The sequence below is a fragment of the Neocloeon triangulifer genome, unplaced genomic scaffold, assembly GCF_031216515.1.
Source record: "Neocloeon triangulifer isolate White Clay Creek 2 clone unplaced genomic scaffold, ASM3121651v1 ptg000012l, whole genome shotgun sequence".
In the NCBI taxonomy this organism is placed as follows: Eukaryota; Metazoa; Arthropoda; class Insecta; order Ephemeroptera; family Baetidae; genus Neocloeon; species Neocloeon triangulifer.
The window spans coordinates 10,787,929-10,811,683 of NW_026775554.1; the positions used below are offsets into that span (position 1 = coordinate 10,787,929).

The following is a 23,755-nucleotide window of genomic DNA, read 5'->3' on the forward strand; positions in this document are numbered from 1 at the left end:
TTTCTAAAACTTTTATATTATTTTATAGATTCAAAATTCAATAATTATATTATTGATGGTACAACGCGTACCAAGGAAATGTATAATTTTGTTCTTTAAAATTATAAAAGAAGGAAAGTTTAGTAAAATGGATAACTTTTATAATATATAGCCGATTAGCCGCACCACGTGTTGCAAAACACTCCACGTTTGTAGTTAACCCGCGCTTTACCGGGGCAAGATTGAATTTGATTGGAGCTTTAGTGGGTGTTGCGAAAAGTGTTTGGTTCTCTCGCCCAGCTGTTCCGGCTTGCTGTCTCCGCGACTCCGCGTACCTGTCCCGAACCTTCGACTTTGAGGACAAACCGTATTTCCCAAGAAGTTCTGCGTCCGATGGTTCATTGAGATGAACGTCGTCGATGAGGGGGTATCCGGGTTGTTGTTTGCCGGTTTCAACCAGGACCAAGGTTAGTTGCCGTTAAGTTTGCTGAAGTCTCCAATTTAACAATCCAATTCCCAGGTTGCTTCGCGTGCGGCATGCGGAACGGCTTTAGGGTCTTCAATTGCGACCCTTTGAAGGAAAAAGAGAGACAAGACTTTGACGACGGCGGCCTCGCTCACGTCGAGATGCTCTTCAGATGCAACTACGTGGCGCTGGTCGGTGGCGGCCTCCAACCAAAGTACCCTCCTAATAGGGGTATGCGCTCAATGTCAAAATTATGAATACATTTTTGCTCAATAATTTGTTTGCAGTGGTAATTTGGGACGATTTGAAAAAGGAGGCGGCCATCTCCCTGGATTTCAGTGCGCCCGTCAAAGGTGTCCGGCTCCGACGAGACCGTATTGTTGTGGTCCTCGAAGGTGTCATCAAAGTCTACACCTTCACCCAAAGTCCGCAGCAGGTCCACGTCTTTGAGACGAGTCCAAATCCTCGTGGTCTCTGCGTTTTGTGCCCAAGTTCGAGCAACTCCATTCTGGCTTTTCCTGGTCGGAAAACTGGCCACGTCCAATTGGTTGACCTTGCCAACACAGACAGTCCGCCAATGGACATCTCGGCCCACGAGACGCCCCTCAGCTGCATCGCGCTTAATCTCCAAGGCACCAGACTAGCAACAGCCTCAGAAAAGGTTATTTTTAAATAAAAAAACAATTTTTGAACAGGTTTCTAGTTTACAACCATATAACAAAATAACCTTAAAAAAATTGGGTTTGAAAAAGTAATTCATAGGATATTATGTTTTGAGCTGGGCTTAAAGTGGCTAATAATTTATTTCTTCCAGGGAACCTTGATCAGGGTTTTTGACACAGCAACAGGGACAATGGTCAATGAATTGCGGAGAGGGGCCAACGCAGCAAATATTTATTGGTAATATATTCTATTTTCCATGTATGAATATTCAATTAAGTAATGTTTCATTGTATTCTAGTATCAATTTCAATAAAGACTCGAGTCTCATCTGTGTGGCAAGCGATCATGGCACCGTTCACATTTTTGCAGTGGAAGATCCAAAGCAGAATAAACATTCTAGGTCAGTTTAAAAAATTTCCTATTGAGACAAAATCATTGATTTAATTATCTGCCTAATTGCTATTAAAAAAACCCAAATATTTTTGATTTTGCAGTTTGGCGTCAGCAACATTCTTGCCAAAGTACTTCAGCTCGAGCTGGAGTTTCTGCAAATTCCAGGTGCCAAACAGCACTCAGTGCATGTGCGCCTTTGGCTCGGAGGCCAACTCAGTAATAGGTAATAAAATGACGTTTTTCCGTTGAAAAAGTAAAATTCACTACACTGTATTTTTTTTTATTTCCAGTGGTCTGCGCCGATGGTAGCTACTACAAATTCACATTCAACAGCAAGGGCGAGTGCTCTCGGAACGTCTCTGCTCAGTTTCTTGAGTGACCCAACATGCGGAGCGTGCGCTCCTTATAGTCGGCCAAGGTTTCCTGGTCTTCACCTGCAAAACCATGACTGAATGTGAATAACTGAAAAGATCCACCAGGATAATTTTTATGAATCAAATTTTATGATGATCAGGCTAACTGGTTTAAATAATTGAATCACTTTGTCGTAGACACGATCTTCAAAGTTTTTTTCTTTTCTTATATTGCTCTGAATTCTAGGAAGCAAAAGTTGTGATTGGACTGTTGAAACTGACTTGAACTATTAAGCTCCCTAAATTTATTTTTTTAATTTAGTGCAAACCTTTCTCAAAAGTACCTTTTGTTGTCTCATGTGAATTTATATTTTCAAGTTGGAATAAGTTAATTATCAGCTGTTAGTGTATATTTGTATACTCATTGGATGTGAGCAGATTAAAGACTTCAAATCTGTTAACTCTCAAATTCATACCTTTGTCCATCAATTTAGTAAGCGCTTCCGAGTAGAGTTGAACATGCTCAGGCTCCAGATTTTTGTTTCTTGAAGAAAGTTGCTCAATAGACACCCTAGATGCACTAGTCTGCCAATCAAAAAGTTCGTTGTCCAAGGTACACTTTTCACTTTCCCACGACTCCTCTTTCTGCAGAAAAAGGTTTTGAAAATTAGTCATTGAATATACTTCTAAAAGAAATTTCTCCTACCAATGACTCGTGGTAGACGACCGTGAGCAGAAAATTAGCATAGTCAAAATTTTGCTTCTTTGTTGGGCACCTGTCAGTTACAATTGTCACCAAGTCTGTTTTTGGATCATATCGTTCATTAATGAGCCGCAGAAACTTGTCTCTGGCTCTTCCTTCCACAGGAATACTCGACAATTTGACCTGATTTAATTAGGAGGAATAATTAAATTTAAAACACATTTTGAGACTCTAAAAGTACCTGGAGCGTGACTATTCTTCCCAAGGGATCTCTAATGCTAGGAGATGAATGTAAGTAATCAGAGGTTGTTGTTTCGATTGGAAAATGTTTTTCGCAGGCATCGTCATTTTCAAGCACCTTTGGCCACGGCGTGCAGAACTCTGAATACAATTTTTGAGTTAAATTTAATTTGACAAAAGTATCAAACAACAGAATTTTACTTTTGATTGCTTGGCAGTGTCTTTGGACAGCCAACGGTGTGAGATGGAGGAAGTTGGGAATTTTCATGAGCTCTGCGTTGGCGTATTTGCCTGGGGGAGCATCTAGTCTCCTGGCAGGGTAGCCCTGACGCACAGGCAGAGGCACCGAGGCAGGGTGGAATGACCTCGGTCCTGGCCACACACTGGGCCAGTCCTGGTCAATGGGCATGCGGGTTTCTCGAGGAGGCAGCAGTTGCGGTCCCACCTCGGAACGCCGTTGAAATCTGCTTCTAGACGTCAAGCCATCGCCTCCGGCTCCTTTCCTCAGGTCGAGGACTCGGAAATCTGTGATTTCATATTAGAAAATGAAAATAAATAAAAATTAAATCAAACCTGTGTTTGCCGCATCAGTGGAGGAATAACTTGCAAGCAGTTTTACCACTCGGAATCGCTGAGAATTGGCCAACATTTTTTAACCAAGTGGCGCAAAAATTTGTTCAACGAAAAATAAGTGCAAGAAATGTAAATAAATTTGCTAAAATGGATTTTCCGCTTGATAAATAATGTAGTGTTCGCCGTTTATGATTTTCGTGATTTCTTTATTATTGTCGGTGGCGCCTCTTTGCGGGCGAAGGGGAAAGTTTTTCACGGCCGTCCCCGAAGATGGCAGTAGCGGACAAGGCCACTCAGAGCTCAGAGTTTTGGTGAGCGATCAGCGAGCGTTCCCGTCGGAGCAGGTCGGAGCAGAATCATAAGGTGTACGGAACAGCTCAGAGAGATCAGGCCGTGGCAGTCGTTCCTGCAACCAGAAGGCTCCATGGCAAGCTTGTCCGAGGCTTGAACGACCGACTGGCCCGAGAATGCGACCCTCGTGGTGGCTGCTGCTGGCAGGGCTGCTGGTGGCGCTTTGCCAGGGTGTCGCACCCCAGCTGCTCATCAACGTGAAAAACCAGGTGCGTACGACTTCCAGGTGACCGTCCAGCAACGGTGACCTTCAATCTCAGGTCAGGTCACGACGTTTGGCCGTGATCCGTGTTATTGAGTTTATTTGATTGAGCAATCGGATGGTGATTCAGAAAGCAAACAATGGGATGGGCAGCTAATTTTTATCAACAATCTCAGTGCCAATGCCGGATTTTAATTAAATTAGGCTCCGATTGGGAAATCATTGCACGGAATTATTCTCTTTATTTACTCCTGCTGATTTTGTTTAATTTTTCATGAGCTCGTAACTGTTTAGTTGATTATTAAGTATTTTGACCTCGAAATTTTCAATAAATAATATTCAGAAGTTTGTCTTGAAAGTCGTGAAAATTAATTGAATAATTATTTCTCTTATATTTGATAAATTATTCAATTCATAATTCACATATATTAAGGAAAAATTAATAATTTTCAACAGCTACAAATTGATTTGCCACTAACTTGCTTACATCATTTTCAATTTTTATAAAACAAAACAAAAACATTTTCCCTGCGAGAAAATACAAATTAATCTATTTAATGTAGTTTTGAGACGTTAATATTTTTTAGTTACATATAAATTAAAAAAAAAACTATATAACAAATTTTACGATTTTTTTCAATTTTTTTTGCAAGAAATTAAAATTTTGAACAGATTTTCGAGCATCGCTTGATTGGTTTTGGAAATTTTCGCATAGATGGAAATGTGAAGTAGTGTTAATTTCCCTGTATTTATTAAAATGCAATTTAACTGGTACTTAATATAATAATAATTATAATTATGCATTGCGTCAAAAAAGATTTCAATTAATGTTGGTCCTGGATTGGAAGTTTTTATTTTAAATTTGCTGATTTTGAATGAATACCATTTATTTTAAATCGTTTATGGCGCTTCTTGAATGGAATAAAAAATCAACAAAAAAAAGTTATGTTTGCACAAAAGCTGCTTTATGTCACTCTGATGGCAATCAAAGTCAATTCTTTCCCTTTTTTTTTGCTCATTGAACTCTTTATTAACACAAAACATTTATTCATAAAAAAATCATGCAATGGAACAGTAGACAAAATGTACTAGTTTAATTTCATGAATCTACACGGTTGTATTTTTAGAAATATCTAACCATCGCCGGTGGTGGTTGTAATCGCACTTTGTTTTCATTATAATGGTTATCATTTAATTGCGAGGCAAGAAATAATTTTGCGCTCGCGTAATGTCCCATTCGCCCCGGGCGGGTTGATAATTTTTAATGGGCGCAATGAAACGGTGTAACGCGCAAATAACGTTGGATATTATACAAAAGTACATAATCCAGCCGGCGGCGCTTCTCTTCGCAAGTCGGAGCGACCGTTGGTTTGCCCAGGCACCCACCCCGGTCGACGAGCTGCAACATGTAGTACTTTCTGGCTCAGCGTCTGTCGCCCCGCTTAATTTTATTAGCTCGCCTAATGCAATTGGATGCTCGCAACAAACTTGCATGTACCGTCGGCTCGTCCGTGGGCGCCATGTACGCCCCATGTACATCACTACATAGGTAGACGGGGAGGCGCGAGAAAAGTACATGGGCTCCGAGTTGTGTTGCAGATTAACCGGATTATCCCTTTTTGCTCTCGACGCGGCGGCACTTCTTCGCAGCAGATCTTGCCTGAGCTAATTGCGTCGGAGGTGAATTTCCACGCTAACAACTTTCCAGCGGATTACATTTGCAACAGGGCCAACAGCAACTTGCAAACAGAGTCGATCAAACATTTCCGCATGAATATCGAACAGGCATCATAAAACCACCTGAAACTTTGTCCTAATTATTTACGTATAATTAAATTATAAGTTTTTGTTTTTGAGATTATCTCATGACTCCAGTAACTCAATTCTAAATGACATAATCTACTTTTTTATCCATATTGATTCGTCCCAGGTTAATCTCTAAGCAGACGGAGAAATTCAAATTCACCCTTGGAAGTTTATACGCTGACGTGAGCCTGATAAATTTCCTCTTGCTCAGCCTTAAGATTCTCCTTTTTTTTATCTCCACATCGGCCAGAATATTGAGAAACGTAAACTGCTGAATCGCCCAAAGATTTTCTTATTCGCCGTATAAAAATCGGAGCTGATGCGTCTCGAGCGGAATAAAATTCATCACTGGCAAGCAGCTGAGCACTTTTTTATACCAATGTATGTATTTCTGCATTTTTTGAGCAGCAGGATGAATGGCGCCGCTCTAGTAATAAATACGGTCACGATCTTGAATTTCATTCTTTATCTCTTCCTTCTTTTCTTTTCTTCGCGGCGGAGCTGGAAAGCGAGCGACGGCAGTAAATTCGGGCCCAAGAGAAAAAGAAGGAAAAGTGCAAAAAGAAGAGGATCAGAAGGAACACTTGCTTGCTCGCCGCTCGTTTTACGGCGCCCATTGTCCTCCCTGCTCGATCAAGTTATTACAACTCGGCTCGCTTGTTCCACGCGCACGTTAACATCCAGCACTTTTCCACCCGCTGAATATAAATGAACACAAAATTTCTGCGTTATCTTGATCGTAATAAAGCCGTGAGAGTGACACATTTGTCATGGGAAGGACGAAAACTATAACGATTTTACTAAAAAAGGACATTTTATTTCCTTCGATTTATGTAATATATTTTTGTTATATTCAAATAATTCCATTTTTAATTTATAAAAATTAATACAAACTCAATTTATCTCTTGAAAATTGATTAATTTTTGGGACTGCTCTTCTTTTTATCGATTGACAAATTTTATATAATTCATTTAAAAAAATATATAACAATAACAACAATTCTTACAATGTCGTTAAAAATTAAATAATAATAAAAAACACTTTGGAATTTTTGCATCAATAGTAAGAAATTTTGCTAGTTTATTCAACTTTTTATTCAAAATGAAAATTTCTTGTGTCAAATTTTACAATGAATTTCTTCAAAATCTTAATTTGAACATATTTTTGTTAAAATGAAGGCATTACAAAATATGGACCGAGATAATTCAAATAACACGAAATTTTGGCCACGGACACGGAGTTCTAACCAAAATTAAGGTAAAGAATATTTAAAAACTACATTGCATAAGATGAATCAAGATGAATTGTTGAAAAAATTTTGAGCATACCATATGAAAATCCAAAAAAAGTTTGATATTTCCTTTCTTAAAAAAACTTTGGTGCGAAAAGTTTCATGGTTTCCTTCTTTGCTTTTGTTCCAGGGCGGCGACGTTTTGCAAGAGACGATTGCTGCGAACGTGAGCGAGGAGTGGGTGAGCCTCGAGTTCCAGCGCTCCGACGGCACCCTCGTCACCCAAATGCTCGACTTCAAAAACGTAAGTTGCTCTTTCATTCATTCATATTTTATTAATATTCGCCGGCAAAGCGGCGGGCGGGCGTCCAGGCATTTTCCTTTCACATGCAAAAAGCGAGTGTGCACGCGACCCGTTTATCCCGGCGTTCCGTGTTATTATTTATTTGATTGCGTTTTTGCGCTCAAATCGAATTATTCGCTAGCTGCAACGGAAGCGAGATTTGATCAGATCCAATCTCTTATTTGTGCTGCTGGCTATAATACGCTCGACACGCGACTTTTCTCTCGTTTCTCAACCCTAGCCGCGGGCGGGGGCGAGAGCACTTGGAAAACGCGCTATCGTTTCCTCCACAGCCGGCCCCGATCCAATCAAACCTCGTCGACATGGGTATTTTTGTCCGTGAATAAATTATCTCGGAATAAATTATTGCTAAATTGCCGGCGCGCCACCGCCAATTGAGATTTCGTTTTGATTTATTATCCTGATGAAACGTAAACACCGCGATCGAGAAGTTCCTTTTGTAAGGCAATGCCATTTTTTTGTTTACACAACAAAAAGTGAGTTGCGTGGGGGGAATACTTTACGAAATTTAAAGGCTTTTTTGTATGCTTTATGGGCTACAAAAGTGCTGCTGGGTCGCTTTTATTGTGAAAATTTACTACCTTCAAGAAAACATACACACTTAATTAAATATTGATTTTAATATAAAAAGAATGAATCATTCCAAGGATCATTCATTTTAGCTTGTTAGTTAAAAGCTGAAGTCTTAATTTTAAGTGGAGTGATTTATATAAAAATATTTTAATTTCATTGAAAGGTTAATACTTTTTGTTCCCTTGTTAATCAAAATTTATATCTGGCTCAATGAATTCGCTCTTTTTCCCAATTAAATAAGTTGCTACTTAAAAAAATTGTGTATATTGGACTGATATGAGACCGTTTTTTATTTTGAAAATAATATTTTAGTAAGACAAATGTAATTTAACATACAAGCTTTTTAAAATCAGTACATCTTTAGAGGAAATAATTACTTTACTTTTTTTCCTTTCAATATCTCTTTTATATCAGGCACTAATTTTTTCCCCGCATACAATATTAAAATTTTGATGAAATGTGTGTTTCTGTCCTTTTGCTAGTCAAGAAAGTATAAAAAGTTTCCTTCCCAAGGAAAAAAAGCAAGAATTGTAGATTGTTTGTGAGATGTAGCCCGCTAGTTCTTTTAAGACTTCCATTTTCTGGCTGGCAGGCGCCCAAAGAAACAGTAGGAAAACAACGATTTGACGGATCAAAGAGACTGATCGAGCGTGAGACTACAAAGGAAAACAGATTTCCGTACTTTGGCAGCACCTTGGGCTCCGGAATAATTTATCAAGGAAAAGACGTCGCGATTTGGGAAAAAGGCCGGCGCTTTTATCAAAGTAAAATATTAAAGAGGCCTCCCCGTCTTGTCGGCGAAGATGAAACTTTGGCTCCCGTGAGGCGCAGAAATGAGCGTGCGTTATTTTTAATATGGAATTTTTTCCCTCGCCGACGTTGCGGAGGAGAGCAATTTTTTATCAGCACGTTCGCAATTTGCCCCGGCGGCCGATTACAGTGGAGAAGAAAGAGAAAGGACGGGCTAGCGAACGAACGAACGAGCAACCAACAGTAGTCATATTATTAGAGAGCAGGCGAGGGCGATTACACGCAGAAAAAGGCAGTCTGGGGAAAGAGGAGCAGAGTGGAGCCCGCGCCCGCGCGCCCCGCGATCGATAAATATACGCGAACTGACTCGGCAATGCCAACACACACTACTGACTGCACATTGAGATGTACTTTTCAGCCCAACAACAGGCCGCCGTCTCTTTTCTTCTCCCCGAAGACTCGAAAGTCGCCTCCAGTTCCCTGTCGAACGAAAAGAAAGAAAAGCAACAGCCCTCGGATTACTTGATCGAATTTCGCGCTGCTCGAGGATAAAACGAATTTGCACCGAGCAGAATTCTGCCAATAATTGGATCTCTCGAGCCCTTTTATTCCCCGGCTGGAAAGCAAGCAAGCACTTTTGCTCGACGCACAATCAAATTGCGCCCTCGATATATTTCCCCGCTTTATCCACGAGCCGGCCGAGTGAAAAGGAGGCCGATCGGTTTTCTTTCCTTTTTACGGCTTTCTGACGTGAGATGACTTAATTTTGCCGCACGGAAGCCCGACTTTAATTGAGACCTTGATGCAATTGGGCAAAAACTCAATTTCGGAAGCAAAAACTGCTCCCGGCGCTTACCTTGTTTTCGTGCGGAAGTTAAATTACAGGAAACTTTTTGCATGGTAACTTCACAAAATTATATATAAACTCATCTTTTAGTAGATTTTCTTCTACGTAATTTAGGCCAGTTAAATATCAGTTATTTTGTCGGGGTTCTTATTTTCTTTTTTTTCTAGCTACTATTTATGTATTTATACTTTAGATTAGATAGGTAATCATAATAATTTTTTTTCAAATAAATGCAAATTATGATTGTTCAAAAATTCACAATTATTTATAATCGGTGTTTAATTGAATAAATTTATTTTGAAATTAATTCAGTTGAATAGTGATTGAGTTCAAAATCAATTTATTTAGTTGCAAATTGTCTTTATTAATGTTTCACCCGGCATTCTCTGCCCAAATACATCATCATGTTTTTTTATAAATTGAAAATAATCTTAGAATTAATCTTGTTTAATAGAAGAGTATAAAACTTCAAAAAGTTCAATAATCAACACAATCAAGATAATTACAAATAAGGAAATGTTTCGTAAGGAAATTCCTAGTGAGTGATGAAGATTCAGTCACTATTGCTCAGTGACCCACATCTGCAAAGGCAAACCTCAAAATCAATCATCCCCAGCCGCAAGCGTGCAAGTTGCACCTCACGAATCAAACCGACCGCAAAAGTTTGCCGTCACAAACGCGGCGCGAGGTCAAAATTTTAATTTGGAGATGGTGGTCTGCGCCTGCCGGCAGATCCCGATCGCTTGTCTGTCTGAGTGGAAAAGTTTGAACAAGCGGTGGGGCGCGCGTGAATTATGCATGGCATGCAGGTAGGGCGGAAAGGTATGGCATCAAAGAAGTTGTGAGCAAACAGCACTCGAGCGAGTGCCTTTGAGCCCCGGCCAGTCTACCGGCGTCTTCAAACATTTAAGCAGCGCCTGCAGCCATCCATAATTCGCGTGCCAACCAACCTACCAACCTGTTTGGAGAGAAACGCGCGCCCTAATCCGCAACACCTCGTTCCACTTGCGCTCTGTTGATCCGGCTGATTAAAACCGATCGGGGCGCATCCATTCAATTTGCGCGGCGGCCCGTTTGAACGCATGCCAAGCCAAACCGGCAAGAAATGAACAGCGCTCGCTGCCAAATTGATTCCCGCTGACAAGCAACCCTGCCTGCTTGCCGGCCGGCCGACCGGTGCCAGCCCGGATTTCCCGTTTCCATTCAAGCCGCGATTAACAGCCGCTCCTAGAATCGTTACCGTGACCAGTCGACGGTGTAAATTTTGACTGGGGCTTCAGGCGAGATTTGCACGTCTCGTCGTTTTGACAGGCGATTGCACCGTCACGGAAAACTGCTGAGCTTTTAATGGATTCGCCGAATTTTTCGTTCTAGGTATGGAGGCAAAAAGTAAAATGTCAATCTTGGATAAAAAAAAAATCACCCATAAAATATGTGTAAGCTGCGTTTAAATTAAAAAACAAGTTTTTATGTTTCAAATTACTCCAATTATTCAATAGATGAGAGTAAATTAAATTGAAAAGAAATTTCAATTGTTTTAAAGCTGTTAAGTTAACTTTAGAACTGAAGCTCCGAGGACAAGAAACAACTGCGTGAGAAACTTCCAACAAAGTTCCATTCAACTTGTCATTCATCCATTGAACTAGGTTGAAAATAGATTTGCTGGGATTCCAGTGTTCATTAAACCAACTCAGCAAAACGAATCGCTTATTAGTGGTCATTCCTCCACCACGCATCCCCCCGGGTTTTAAAAATTTGCCTCTGTTGCTGCTCATTAGTCCAACAAGCGTACGCCGCAAAAAACATATAATCCCTCTGCGGTTTAGAAACCAGATTTTGCGGCGGATTTTTGTACAGACTGGATGGTAGCTTAAATATTTTATTGCTGTAATTTTCATTAGGATTTAATTTTGGCAGATAAGTATATACAAATATTTTTATTTGATTACATGGAAAAATTTCCTGGTACAGGCTGTATGCAAAGCACTAACAGAATTTTTATAAAAAGGCCATCCAATTGTATATTCACATAAAGCTCACACACGGCCGCACGTTAAGCCCTTCAATGGTCATTGAGTATGCAATCGGCTTGACCTGCGTGACCAGCATCGACCTCGGCTCAAAGAGAATTGTGCGAGCGTTGCTGCAAACGCGTTCAGAACCATCCTGCGTGGGAAGCTGCGACCAGGGAACGCCTGCAGACTCGAGCGGTTATGCAGCCCGCACGTCCTGGCTCACTAAAAATTCTGCTCCAGCTCTTCTGCTCTCCAACTGTGATGAATAATTAAACGGAGTTGAAATTAAAAAGTTTCTAAAAGTTGATTAAACCACCTTTTACTTATATTTTTCTGCGTCTTCAATGTAAAGATTCAAGAGATAAAAAAATGTATTTTTATCTTAATATTAATTCCAAACTTTGCCATCATTGAAAACTTTTTATATTTTATTCAACTTGCGTAGACGGTGAAAAGTTTCTGATTTAAAATGTTCAAATCGCTAATTAGAAAGAGAAAAAATACGAAATCATTATATATTTTTTTCTTTCAACTGTGCGTGTCTGTTGAATTCTATACCATCTTTTCTCCTACAACCGCCACGTTTTGAATTCAAACGATTCGCGAAATGAATGCCGGAGGTTATAGCGAGGAAAATGCAAACTTTTCTCCGCTTTTCCACTCGAACAGCATTGTCCTACCCCTTTTCATCAATTTATTTCGAAACTCCACTTCTCTGCATGAGAGCAATTGAAAGCGTTCTCTTATCTCATTCTGTTAAAATTCACGGAGCGTAATAACGATTCGAGTGCTTTCGCGAGCCCATTTAATCTGGATATTGCTGTGTCGCGCGCGTGCGAAACTCCCCGGGCAGCGCTTGCTTTTCCGCGCCCACGCCCATTCCCTCTAATGAAGATTTCTCACGGGCGGCGACCACCCACCCCGTCGATCGCCACCGCGCACAGACATAATTAAAAGCCGATTAGGCAAATGGGCCGCGCGCCACGAAAAGCCCTTTTCATATTCGCTTTCCGGTCGGTTCGCTGCGCTGCTGGACAATTAGGCCATTTTCCGGCCCGCAAATTCGTCCCCCCGGATGCCATAGTAATTGGAGCCGCTGCTGCTGGTGGTGGTGGGGAGGCCCGTTATTATGATACGCTAACGAGGCGCGGAGCTGTAATTATTTGCAAAAGAAAGCGGTGGCGGGAAATGAAGTGGCGAACAAAAAACGCGACGGGACCCTGGCTGCTTTCAAAGCGTCTCGTTAGCCGAGTTATAATTGCTTCCCCAAGCACTCGAGTGAGTGTCTGCCGCTGTGAAATCGCTCGGCCTTGTTCAAGGAGCCTCTCCGCGCGCTGCTGCCGCGCGCTATCTGATCGAGAAATAATGAAATTTCGCACGAACATCTCGCCCGCCAGCCTCCGCTCAACTTCATTACGGAAAAATTATGCAAAAATTAACCCGCCTAAATTCTCCGCAGCGACTTCCTGCGGTATTGCGGAATTTCCTCTTGGGAGCGTTGATAATTATTTAAACAACATCCTCTTTCTCGGAAACCTTGTTTTCATTTTGGCAGTGCTCAAATGAAATTTTGTTTACTTATTTTCAATTCTAATACATTTGAAATAACACAATATCTTGCATAAACTCAATAGAAATCCAATTAAAAACATTGAAAAGTACAAAAACATAGTTATGAATAGAAATACTCACCAATATACAGATCTGAAAAATTATAATTCATTATATTTTTTTTACTCTTGCTCAAAGTTGTTTCTTTAAAAAATATTGTTTTATGTTGGGAGTCCATGAAAGAATGAAAAGAATAGTATTGATTTATTCTGTTTGATCAAAAACACGACAAAAGTCCTCATATCATATTCTACGCCAGCATCAGATTGCTGCTTTTAGATGATCAGAAAACGTGCCTGAAATTTGACCAGATACAGATTGTATTCCCACGAGCGGTGGTTGGTCGATTTATGCGAGTGGGCCGAATAAAAATTTATGATCTGCAGCCGAAGAAGCAAGTTTTCTGTACCCTTTCTTTCTTTTTTTACTTCCTACGTCTCTGCGGATCTATTTTTCTCTTTGCACTTTGAGAGTCTCTGGAGGCCGTATCAAAGTTGGACGGCGCAAAAGTAATGAACACGGCGGCGCAAAAAGACGCCGGCGACCACTCTGTTTGAGGAGAATGGCAAAAGTCAAGAAGAGGGACAGGAAGGAAGTTGTCTTCGGGGTGCGGCAGATAAAAGTGGGTATATCTTTGTATTTGCTGTTGGGCCTCTCGCAGAACGGCGGGCGGGTAGAACGAGAGAAAGACATTATGTCGATGTAAAATGGAAGAGCTACACGGCCATTAAGAATTAAAGGGCGCCGCCTTTGTTGCTCGCTCTTCTCCCTCTCATGGGCTTTCTCAATAATTTACAAAGCCATCAGAAGCTGAGAATCAACGCGCGTGCAACGAACGAGCGACCCCTCACGATTCAGCCTGGAACCAAAGTCCACAATGGAAACTTTCACAGATTTCCTGAAAAATAGATCGATTGATTTTCCCATGCCTGGAAATTAGTATCATTTAAAAACTAGGCAAAATAATTTTAAAAAGTGATATTTTTCCCGACTTCCTATTTCATTTTCTGTCGTTTATTGAATTGAACATGTTCCTTAGATTCCTTAAATTTGTGCAAAAACTTAAATTTGTTTTAAACTTAATAGGATGAGAAAAAAAATTTTAAGCACGAAAATGAAGATTTGTTGTCTCATTTTACTCCTAAATTGATGCCTGTTGTTTTGCCTCACATAAAACGTTTTTAATTTTGTCCAAGTTTTGAACTCTTATTTTTATTAACATGATTTTTAGACTCACAATAAAACTAATTTTTGTTATTGGAAAGTGAGTAAATTTTAAATTAATTGATTTTCAAATTAATATTTTCTCTTTAGGTGCAACTTATAAAAAAAGCTCACATAAATGTTAAATGTTTGTGGCTCCTTGACAGTCTGACAGTTGAATCTGCAAGGTTTTGCATGGCAAATCTTGTGCGAAAAAGAGACACATTTTTTGCCATCAGACCCTGGTTAGAAAGGGTTGCGGTTACACATGCTGAGCGACGGCGAAAGGACGTGCCGGCGGCCGAAAGTAAATCTCGGTGTCTCGCAGAATGGCGAAAAGTCGGGCTGCTGCTTTTTCTTGCTTTGCAAGAGCGTGTGGCTTATAAAAATTCAGCAGATGCCCGTCGGCCCTGCTGGTGGCAATTTCACAAGCGCGCGTCTCTTATTTTGTTTACTCAGACAAGCCGCAACACGTAGGTGCTCGACGGGCTGAATAAGCAAGCTGCCTGCGTGCCTTTCTTTCTGCCCTGCGAAGCCAACCGGGCCCATGTGCGGCTGGAGAGCTGAGCCTTTTTATTCGTTCGTTAAGTGCGAAAAGACGAGCGACGACACTTTGCGCCCCGAAAACTTTGCGCGTCCGTTTTTTAGGGCCGACGTAAAAATTTCCATGCCGAGCAAAGAACGCGCGGATCGATTCAACCTTCCTTCCTCGCCTGCCTGCCTGCCCGTCGCTGCTCTGGAGCAAAAGGCTTTGCACACACACGACTCTTTGTTGAGCCGCGCTGACGTGCAAATGCAAATAAAAGAGACGCGCACTCGCGACTTGCCCAGACACCCGCTAAATTGGATTCGGAACTGCGGAAAAAGTAGAGCTAATACTTCAAGCACAAAAATTGGATGAAGAAATTCTAACAAATATCATCTAATAGAAGATGAAAAGTTGAAATTTGCTTCAATTGTATTTTAATACATTATCTTATGAGAATGTTTTAATTTGAAGGTGCAAATTTATTTTTTCAGGACACTACTACAATAACACCTAAGTTATAAAAATTATTTAAAAAATTAATTGTCAATCTCTTGCGGGAAATATTTTGTTACGGATCTTAAAATGAATTTTAAAATTTTATTTGAGGATTTTTTTTAATGTGATGAAATGCAAGAATTCAGGAACGGTAATCAGTTCTGCTCAAAATCATTGTGTTTCAATGTCTCGCAAAAATTTTACGTTAGTCTTCTTTCTATATTTTAGCTCCTCATTTCAAAATACTTCATGTTTTATTGATTTTATAAATTGGCTTAAATTTCTATACATTTGGATAAGATATTTACATGGAAACTTTACAAATTTGTTTGCAGCAAGTGGAAATCTTGAAAGCGCTGATTTTGGGCGAGGAGGAGCGCGGCCAGAGTCAGTACCAGGTCATGTGCTTTGTGTCGCACTTTGACAAGGCCGAGGGCTTCATCTCCCCCGACGCGATGGCAAAGTTGCGGCAGAAGAACCCGTCGACGGTGCGCACCCCCGAGGAGGACCGCGGCCGACACAACACGTCCATGGACGGCCTCCTTGATCTGTTTGCCGGCGCCAAGAGCGTTTCGGCACTGCTGCCCTCCGTCTGCGCCGAGGCCAAGGACGCCACCTACGCGCCTCTTGCCGACCTCCGCATCTGGAGCCAACTTGCAGGTAAAAAAATTTTTCATTTTTTTTCCAAACGAGATAAAAAACCAACTATAAGTTTGAAAAATTCTATGTCTGAATATTGCTCTCCTCATATCAGTCAATTACATCAATAATTTTAATTTATTGAAATAAAAGAGAATTATTTTGCATTATTATTATTAATTTTAAGGTAATAATAATTTTAAGCAATTTTTTTGTTTTCGGTCATAAGTTGAGATTTCTCAGAAGTCGCAAGTTTGAATTATACAATAATATTTAATGGTGATTTGAATTTAAAGTCAACCCTCGATCGTGAAATTCTACTATAAAAATAATTTAGTCAATTTTTACAAAGAAATATTATATGGGGATACATATTGGGTAAAATTTGAGAAGAGTATCGAGTAAAATAATAAGTATATGTATCACATTACCACAAGTAAACAGTGGCGTTATGTTAAAAAATTTCAGTAAAATACTAAACAATGGCTTAAAAAAAATGCAACTGAGACTAAACTGTATTAAAAAAAATCGATAAACCAATGAATTTTTTCCAAGAGTTAAATTAAAAAGTTAAGATTTAAGAAACAACAATTTATCAGAAATCAGAACTCAAAATTTGCAGAGTTAAGAGTTTTCGGTGTATAATGAATCGATATCTACCTTTGTTCAACAGTTCTATAAATACGCCCACGATTTATTTATTTTCGTGCATTTATATTCGGATGAATTGTGGTTCCAACAAATACCTTGTTCCCTCTGCGCCCACTTTATTTGCTCAGTTATGAGTTGTTTGTTTGTTCTGGTATGGGGCCTGAAAATTGCGTGGGACGATGGCATGAGAATGAGAGCCACCCCTGCAGCCGTTTATCCGCAAAACGATTCATCAGAGCGAATGCGCCGTGCGCGTTCCATTAACGCTGTTTACCCTTCCGCTTTTGTCATTTGTTAGCGTCTCGTTAATTAATCAGCACGCACAACGAGGCGGCCCTCTCGCGAAATGGAGCGTTTGCTCGTTTGGACGTGCCTCACACCGGGTGGCACGACGCCCAGATGTCTAGGCTGCGCTCCTCCGCCGTCCTTTTGCAGACGTGCGTGCTCATTATCCTGGCTCAAAATGCACCGCCAGTCAGATTGACCGGCTTTATCTCCTCAAATTGGGACACGTGCTTGTGTAAATCCGAGCAGTAACATGCATATGCATGCCGATGGCTGCTGTTTTCGTTAAACTTGCTGCCTCAGCTGGGATTTGCATATCAGAAAGTAATTTGGGTATATATAAAAAAAAATATTCCGGAAAAATCAACAGAAAAATGAAAATTTGTGGCGTCGGGAAAAGCTGACTTTTAATATGAAACGTGCGCTGAAGGGAGGATTCTTTTGTTCCTTTTTTAATAACAAACGACGCTCATTCAAATTTTATGAGATTGATGCATCAGATAAAAATGAAAATATATCGTTGATAGCATTTCCAAGCTTCTCTTTTTACATTCTTATCTAGGCTAATGTGGAATTTCATGATTGACCTAAAAGTTAAATGGAAAAAATATTCATCCACTGAATGTGTTTAAAAAAAAATGTCGACAGAATTAAAACTTTGTATTATACAGAACGAATAGCCCTGACTGACCCTCTGGACTTCCAGATTGGATTTTCATAGCGTTTCTTTTCATAAAATTGGAAAAAATTTGAATTTTTCTATTTGTGAAATAATATTAAAAATTGAAAATGTATTGTTATATTTCGATTTTTTTTTTTTTACTGGAGTTGCAATGAATATAAAAATTACTTTCATTGACGAGTACATCAGAGTATATTCTAAAAAATAAAAAAATTACTAATAGTTTCAAGAAAAAAATATAATATTATTTATTAGTTACTAATATTTCAGGAAGATTTTTCAATTTTTGAAAGCACCAGTTTTTAGTACTTTTTTATTTATTTTTATCCATTCTTCTTTTCCTCTTAAAATTAACGTTCTTCTTCCAACAATTGCTTGTTACTGAAAATCTTGCCTTAAATCTTCAACAATTAAAAAATCTAAAAAATAATTAGCATAGACTAATGTATAAATGATGTATCCCGTTATGGGCAGCAATTGCCTTTGTGATAGATCAATAAACACAATTTGCAACTAATTTTCTTAAGGTGATTTTAATTGGACAGCAAACATAAACCATATATTATGCAATTTTCCTATTCGTTTCGAGTTCTAAAAAAAAAGAATTCTAAAAGAACACAACATTTTTAAATTATCCATGCATATTCAAAATTTATTACAATATTTCATTCAATTTTGCATTAACGCAGCATGCAAAAACCCTCAAGTTGACCTGAAGATATTCATTTTTTGTCCTTTCTGTCGCAGGTAAGGACCTAACGCAGCTGTTGAAGATGGTGCCAAAAAAGGGGGCCGAGGGGGCGCCGAGGTGCGCGCACGTGTCGGACACTAAGCGGCACTGCACTTGCCACCTCGAGTTGTGCATCGGTTGGTATCCGTGCGGGCTCAAGTTCTGCAAAAGCAAGGACAGCAGCGGCAAGATGGTTTCGTACCGGTGCGGCATCAAGACGTGTCGCAAGTGCCGCCTGTTCGAGTACCCCGTCCGGCAGAAGCAGCTCTGCCTCTGGGACGAGTGAACCCCTAATCTTGCCCATTTCCATTGCAAAATAACGTTGGACCAACTCGCGCTTCGCTAGTTTGCCAGTTAGACACACCCTCTACTTTTTTATACTCATGAGAGAGAGAAAAAAATTACATTTTTTGCAGCTTCATTCGTTCGACTCGGCTGTGTTAGCGTTGTAAAAAGGCAGGACGATTTCGATCATCGGAAAAATCCGCCACACGAATTTTGAAACTTATTGATTGCTAAAAATTTACGGTTGTTGACGAAAGAAAAGTCAACATATTGCGCTTTGAAATAGTTGTCCGAACAAACCCCTGTTGAACTTTAAAAATTTGGGTTTCTTTTTGCCCGGAACCCATTTTTCCAAGTAATTTTGTGCCATGAATTTTCCTCAAAAAGGGTCCAAAAACCATCATGAAATCAAAATTTTATGTTGAACCTTTATTCTATTTCCGGGAGAATTGAAATAATTTTTTGCTTATAAATAAATTTGAGGATAATATATTAGAATATGTTTGACTCCTCTTAAAAATAAAACTGATGAATAACATTTCGGACCCTTTAAATATAGAGTTTATTGTTAGTTCCGACATAGAATGAAGGAGACATTTAAGCAGATGATAATTTATTCACCGCGGTCCTCGGAGGCTCATTAAAATCGAATTTTATTTTCGTGGCAGGCCTTACATTAAGAATGCGTTGCTTTTTGACGGGGCCTTAATTAAACAATCACTAAACATGCGCTCATTTCCATTACTTCAGTACCGAGCCGCGTCGCAACCCTGTTTTATTGACCGGGCCTCGTTTGTTCATTTGCATTGCAAAAATGTTGCATAAACAATTTCATGTTGGAAGACGAAAAAACAACAAACAAAACCCGCCCTTGAGTTGGGAAATCGCTAGTTGGAGTAAATAATATGAATATAATATTGAATATTCAGCTTGGCTTTGTGAACCACCAAGACATGTATTCGTGATTTTGCAATATTGGTCAAAGATTTCAAATGACGTAAATTGTTACGGTGTTTCTCTTTCTCTCTCCGTCATAGTAGTTGTTGTAGACTTTCCGGAACATCTAGATGTCGTGACATAGAATTTGCATTCTTCAAAATTTACATTCAAATTAAAATGGTGCAACTGTCAATTACTGTGTAATCAATGGCCTAATTTGATCTAATTGAATTTTAAAAATCACTTGAATCTGAATTTTGTTACAGAATCGTAAGTGTGAAATTGAAAAGAAAAACTAAAATTCATCAGCTTGTTCCAATTAGTCAAATGGGCCAATTGTTCTTGCAAGCTTGAATTTATATAATAATTATACTATATACTCGTTAAAAAAGAGTGCAACAAGACTTTAAAAAGTGTAACAGAATTTCATAACAATGAATAATTGGTTAAAAATACTTAATATTAATACTTAAAAAGGAATTTACCAAAAAATAGGGCCTGTCTAAAAGGAAAGAAATTGTAGATGGTAGTTCAAAGGAGACTGTATACGACAAGGAGCAGAGCAAACAGCAAGGCCTACCCCCAGAACAACGTATTTTTGGCTCCAAACGTATTGTGCCATGTAAATGTAATAATGCCCCTTATTTATTTCAATTTTCAACCTAATGAAAATCCATATAGTTAAATTGAAAACAACTGAGCGCCTGGCTGTCTTTCAGTCTGTTTGTTAAACTGCATGCTTTGTTGGTTAATGCAAGTGTATTTAAAGTGGATTTGAACACATTTGGATTGAAATTAAATTAGATATCAACGGCGCAACCCAATTTTAAAAGTTTAAGTTAAAAATTGAATTACATTTTTCATTGACTAATTCCAAGTGCAAATATAATTTTATTCATAGGGCAGCTAAAAAATATTTCTGGTTGAAAGCTAATAGGCCCTCAGGTACTTATACAGAATATTTTTCTTCAATCTTGCTATACACAAATCTGATTGGCCTAAACAAACTTCCACATTGTTTTCTGTTTTTAACAAAATATTAAGGCTGGCAAACCTATTGCCAGTATTTTTAGTTGCTGTTCAAATCCACTAAAAAATTTAACTAATGATGCTGATTTAATAAAATGCTACTATTGTGTGTTCTCCGCCTATGTACTAAAAGAGTGAATAATAAATCAAGATTGTATTTCGTGGATTTTTATACATCTCGTAAAACAAAATTCCACGGCTGGTTTCATTTTTCTTCATCCCTGGAAATAACGTTAAACCTCATCCATCAATTCATATTTAAAATGACGCAGCCAAATTGCGATTCAGCATTACGAGGGAGGATCTGAGGGGGGCGCAAATGTGTCCGTGGGCGGAAGCAGTGGGTGGTTTTGAGTAAAAGCAGAGTGAATTATTCGGCGTCGCTTTTGGCCTTTTTCTTTTCTTTATTGCGCTCTCGCAGCTCGTTTTTTATCATTCGCGCAACGCATTGTGTTTCGCAGCTAGGCACTCACTCTCTTGCAGCAGAGAGCGACGGAAAATGGAAGAGGCGCGCCCGCCCGCCCGACCTCCTCCCGTTCCGGGCACTCATTTTTGTTCTCAACCACAATGCCGCTCGCTCTCCGCGCTCTTCCGCTATTCAAATGCAGCTCCCTATGATAAAAGCAGGGTCGGTCCTGCGGTTCATTTTGCCCGACCTTTGCCAAGTGCTCACCCCATTCTCTTCAACGGCGAAAAATCGAATCACTTATTTCGCATGAATAAATCTTTACCGAATTCACAGAGATCAAATTTTGTCAAGAAAACTGATTTAGTGTTTTATATCAATTTAATTTTTTATATATTTATAGATGGATACGTTTTGGCTGAATTTAGTGGTAACCATAGTTTTTTTTCCGTTTTTTCTCTTGATTAATGATTTCCATCATCCTGGACACTTCCAAAAACTAATTAATCATCCTTGTCATACAGCACATGACACGTTTTTTTTTTGCATATTAGGAATGTCTGTAGGTTCTAGAATTTCCACGTTTTTAAACTCTTATGATTTTTTTTATTCTCGCCAAGTTTAATATTATGTCATTAAAATGATATTATCTCTAAAATTAATAAATTTCAAGGTTCATGAAATAAAACATAGATTTCGATCAAAAATATTAAAGATTTCAATAGAAAACATTTTATTTTGATAATCAAAATATTGAACAATGTTTATAATGCTTTTTTAAAACAAGGAGAAGCGAATATTTGTAAAAACAAGATGGAAACAGAAAATTCAATTTAATAATTATGCTGACTATGCTGACTATTGAAATTCTACCAGTGAAACTTTGATTAATTTTTATTTTAAATATATTGGCAAGTATGATCATATTCATAATTTGCAAATAAAGCGCTTGGTGGTTGAGCACTTGTAGTCGTTTAGTTTTTTGCCCAACTCTTCAACACTGACGCAAGTTTCCTGCCCCTCTTGCATGTTGTTTGGTTGTCCACCAAACAAAACCTTGTCCCAGAGATTGCTCGACTTAGGCAATTTTTTGCCGTTGGTCCAGGTGAATTGTCCGAATTTTTTTCCTATGTCCGAGGCGCCAACCCAATAGGCCGCTGCATTGTTTTAGAGGATTTATTAAAACTTAATTGACTTCATCTCTGATTTCCTCACAATTCCGTTCAGGACAGTTCCTTGCAACCTCTTTCATCTGCTCTTCGGACTCGATAATCAGCAGCTGGGCGCTCAATTTTGTGCAGATTGCGAGAGCATCAGCCCAGGTTTCCTAAAAATATGCCCCGTTATTGGTTTTAATTATTTTGATCCTCTTAATTTTTACCGCGCCGTGACTGTACAAGTACTCTCCAGTGCTCAGCCTAATACGTTCAAACTCATCTGCATTTAATTATTACATCTTAGATTGTGACAAATTTAACACAAATCTTTTAATTACTTACCAAATAAACTAGGCTCCGTCTGAAATAAAAGTGTTTTTAAAGAATAATATTATTGTAATAGGTATATTGTGTCATTAAAATAATTATTTCTTACCGGATTTAATTGCGGCTTTTCTGTAGTTAATTGATTTTTCAAGTTTTCCTCAGCATTTTTCAGGGACTTAAGAATCAAAAATTTTGAAAGTTTTGTAAATATATATGAACAATTTTACTTACGTTTTTAATTTTGCTGAATTTTTCCGCGTCGCTTTTAGTTTTTTGCTCAAGTTTGTTGAAAAGCTCTGTCAACTTTGCGCTCAGTTCTGGCACCTTGGACAGATTGGCGTCCTAAAAAAATTTATTTGAAAACAAATTTCATTAAATTATTTTCAAAAACTACGTTTTTCTGCAGACTAGCAACGATTTTGCTCAGTTCTTCTAAGAATTTTTTACTCTTCAGGTCGGAGTCTTGACGAACTGCAGCAAGGGTCGTCTCAAGTTTGCCCAATTTCAAGATGGTGCCATCATTACTTGATTTCAGATCCTTTTGATAGGAATATAAATTTAAATTAAAAAAAAAAATACGAAGATGGAAATTCACCTGAATTACTTTATTTTGGGCTTTCACTGTTCCTGATAGCTGGTCAAGGTACGCATCCATATTGTCAGTGGCGTTTTTCTTAATAATTTAAGTTTGCTCTAATTAAAAAAAGGGGTCTAACAACTTTTCAAGAGGCATACCAAGGATTCGCAACATTTATTGGACGCGTCGACTACCTCCGTTTGAAATGGTGAACCTCGTCGGCTGCACAGAAAAATCACCATGAATAAATGAATTTGATATTTTATTTTTAATTTGAAATTAAAAGATAACTCACCTACGATCAGCCGCAACAGCAATCTGGGCAGCCGCTGCTACAAGCAGGAAAAGGCGCTGACGAGAAAACATCTCTGTAGTTGTCAAAGCCTGACTGACGACGACGGGATGGAGCAAGTTACTTTTAATTATAGGGAAAACGCTGATCTGATCGGTTAAAAGCCGCGATACGTCAGATCAAACTATTATCTGAACTTCCCGCGGTCGAGAGCTGCGGCTAATTAATTAAAGAAAGTAATGGTTTTTGAATTATTGTTAATTACTGATGTGGAAAAGATTGCGGTTATCACAAGTGACCGAGGAAAATGTTGGTTGCCTTTTTGATTTGGTTAAATGTATGTACTATAATTAATCTGAGGTGCTGGGTTGACCAGGATAATGAAAAATTGATTAGAACGCAACCACG

General features: G+C 39.0%; 4 protein-coding genes across 4 annotated transcripts; 2 read left to right on the forward strand and 2 right to left on the reverse strand.

The window, feature by feature from the left end:
* Positions 1–259: 259 nt before the first annotated feature.
* On the forward strand, positions 260–2,327 carry LOC132196744 (WD repeat domain phosphoinositide-interacting protein 3). The gene is made up of 7 exons (XM_059619590.1): positions 260–446; positions 500–676; positions 733–1,106; positions 1,260–1,345; positions 1,407–1,508; positions 1,603–1,724; positions 1,792–2,327. The coding sequence occupies exons 1-7, from the start codon at positions 386–388 to the stop codon at positions 1,878–1,880; spliced, it is 1,011 nt and encodes a 336-aa protein (XP_059475573.1). The 5' UTR covers positions 260–385; the 3' UTR covers positions 1,881–2,327.
* On the reverse strand, positions 1,288–3,601 carry LOC132196745 (small ribosomal subunit protein mS35). Its single transcript, XM_059619591.1, has 6 exons — positions 3,371–3,601; positions 2,999–3,322; positions 2,799–2,938; positions 2,561–2,740; positions 2,331–2,499; positions 1,288–1,935 (listed from the first exon to the last, which is right to left on the reverse strand). The coding sequence occupies exons 1-6, from the start codon at positions 3,444–3,446 to the stop codon at positions 1,865–1,867; spliced, it is 960 nt and encodes a 319-aa protein (XP_059475574.1). The 5' UTR covers positions 3,447–3,601; the 3' UTR covers positions 1,288–1,864.
* A 50-nt stretch (positions 3,602–3,651) lies between these two features.
* Positions 3,652–20,779, forward strand: LOC132196746 (out at first protein). The gene is made up of 4 exons (XM_059619592.1): positions 3,652–3,930; positions 7,152–7,265; positions 15,684–16,008; positions 18,353–20,779. The coding sequence occupies exons 1-4, from the start codon at positions 3,838–3,840 to the stop codon at positions 18,619–18,621; spliced, it is 801 nt and encodes a 266-aa protein (XP_059475575.1). The 5' UTR covers positions 3,652–3,837; the 3' UTR covers positions 18,622–20,779.
* A 909-nt stretch (positions 20,780–21,688) lies between these two features.
* On the reverse strand, positions 21,689–23,496 carry LOC132197023 (C-type lectin domain family 4 member A-like). Its single transcript, XM_059620047.1, has 10 exons — positions 23,351–23,496; positions 23,214–23,277; positions 23,074–23,151; positions 22,873–23,016; positions 22,710–22,820; positions 22,588–22,653; positions 22,494–22,512; positions 22,376–22,431; positions 22,210–22,321; positions 21,689–22,151 (listed from the first exon to the last, which is right to left on the reverse strand). Exons 1-10 carry the CDS (start codon positions 23,419–23,421, stop codon positions 21,922–21,924), a joined length of 951 nt encoding a protein of 316 aa, XP_059476030.1. The 5' UTR covers positions 23,422–23,496; the 3' UTR covers positions 21,689–21,921.
* Positions 23,497–23,755: the final 259 nt, after the last annotated feature.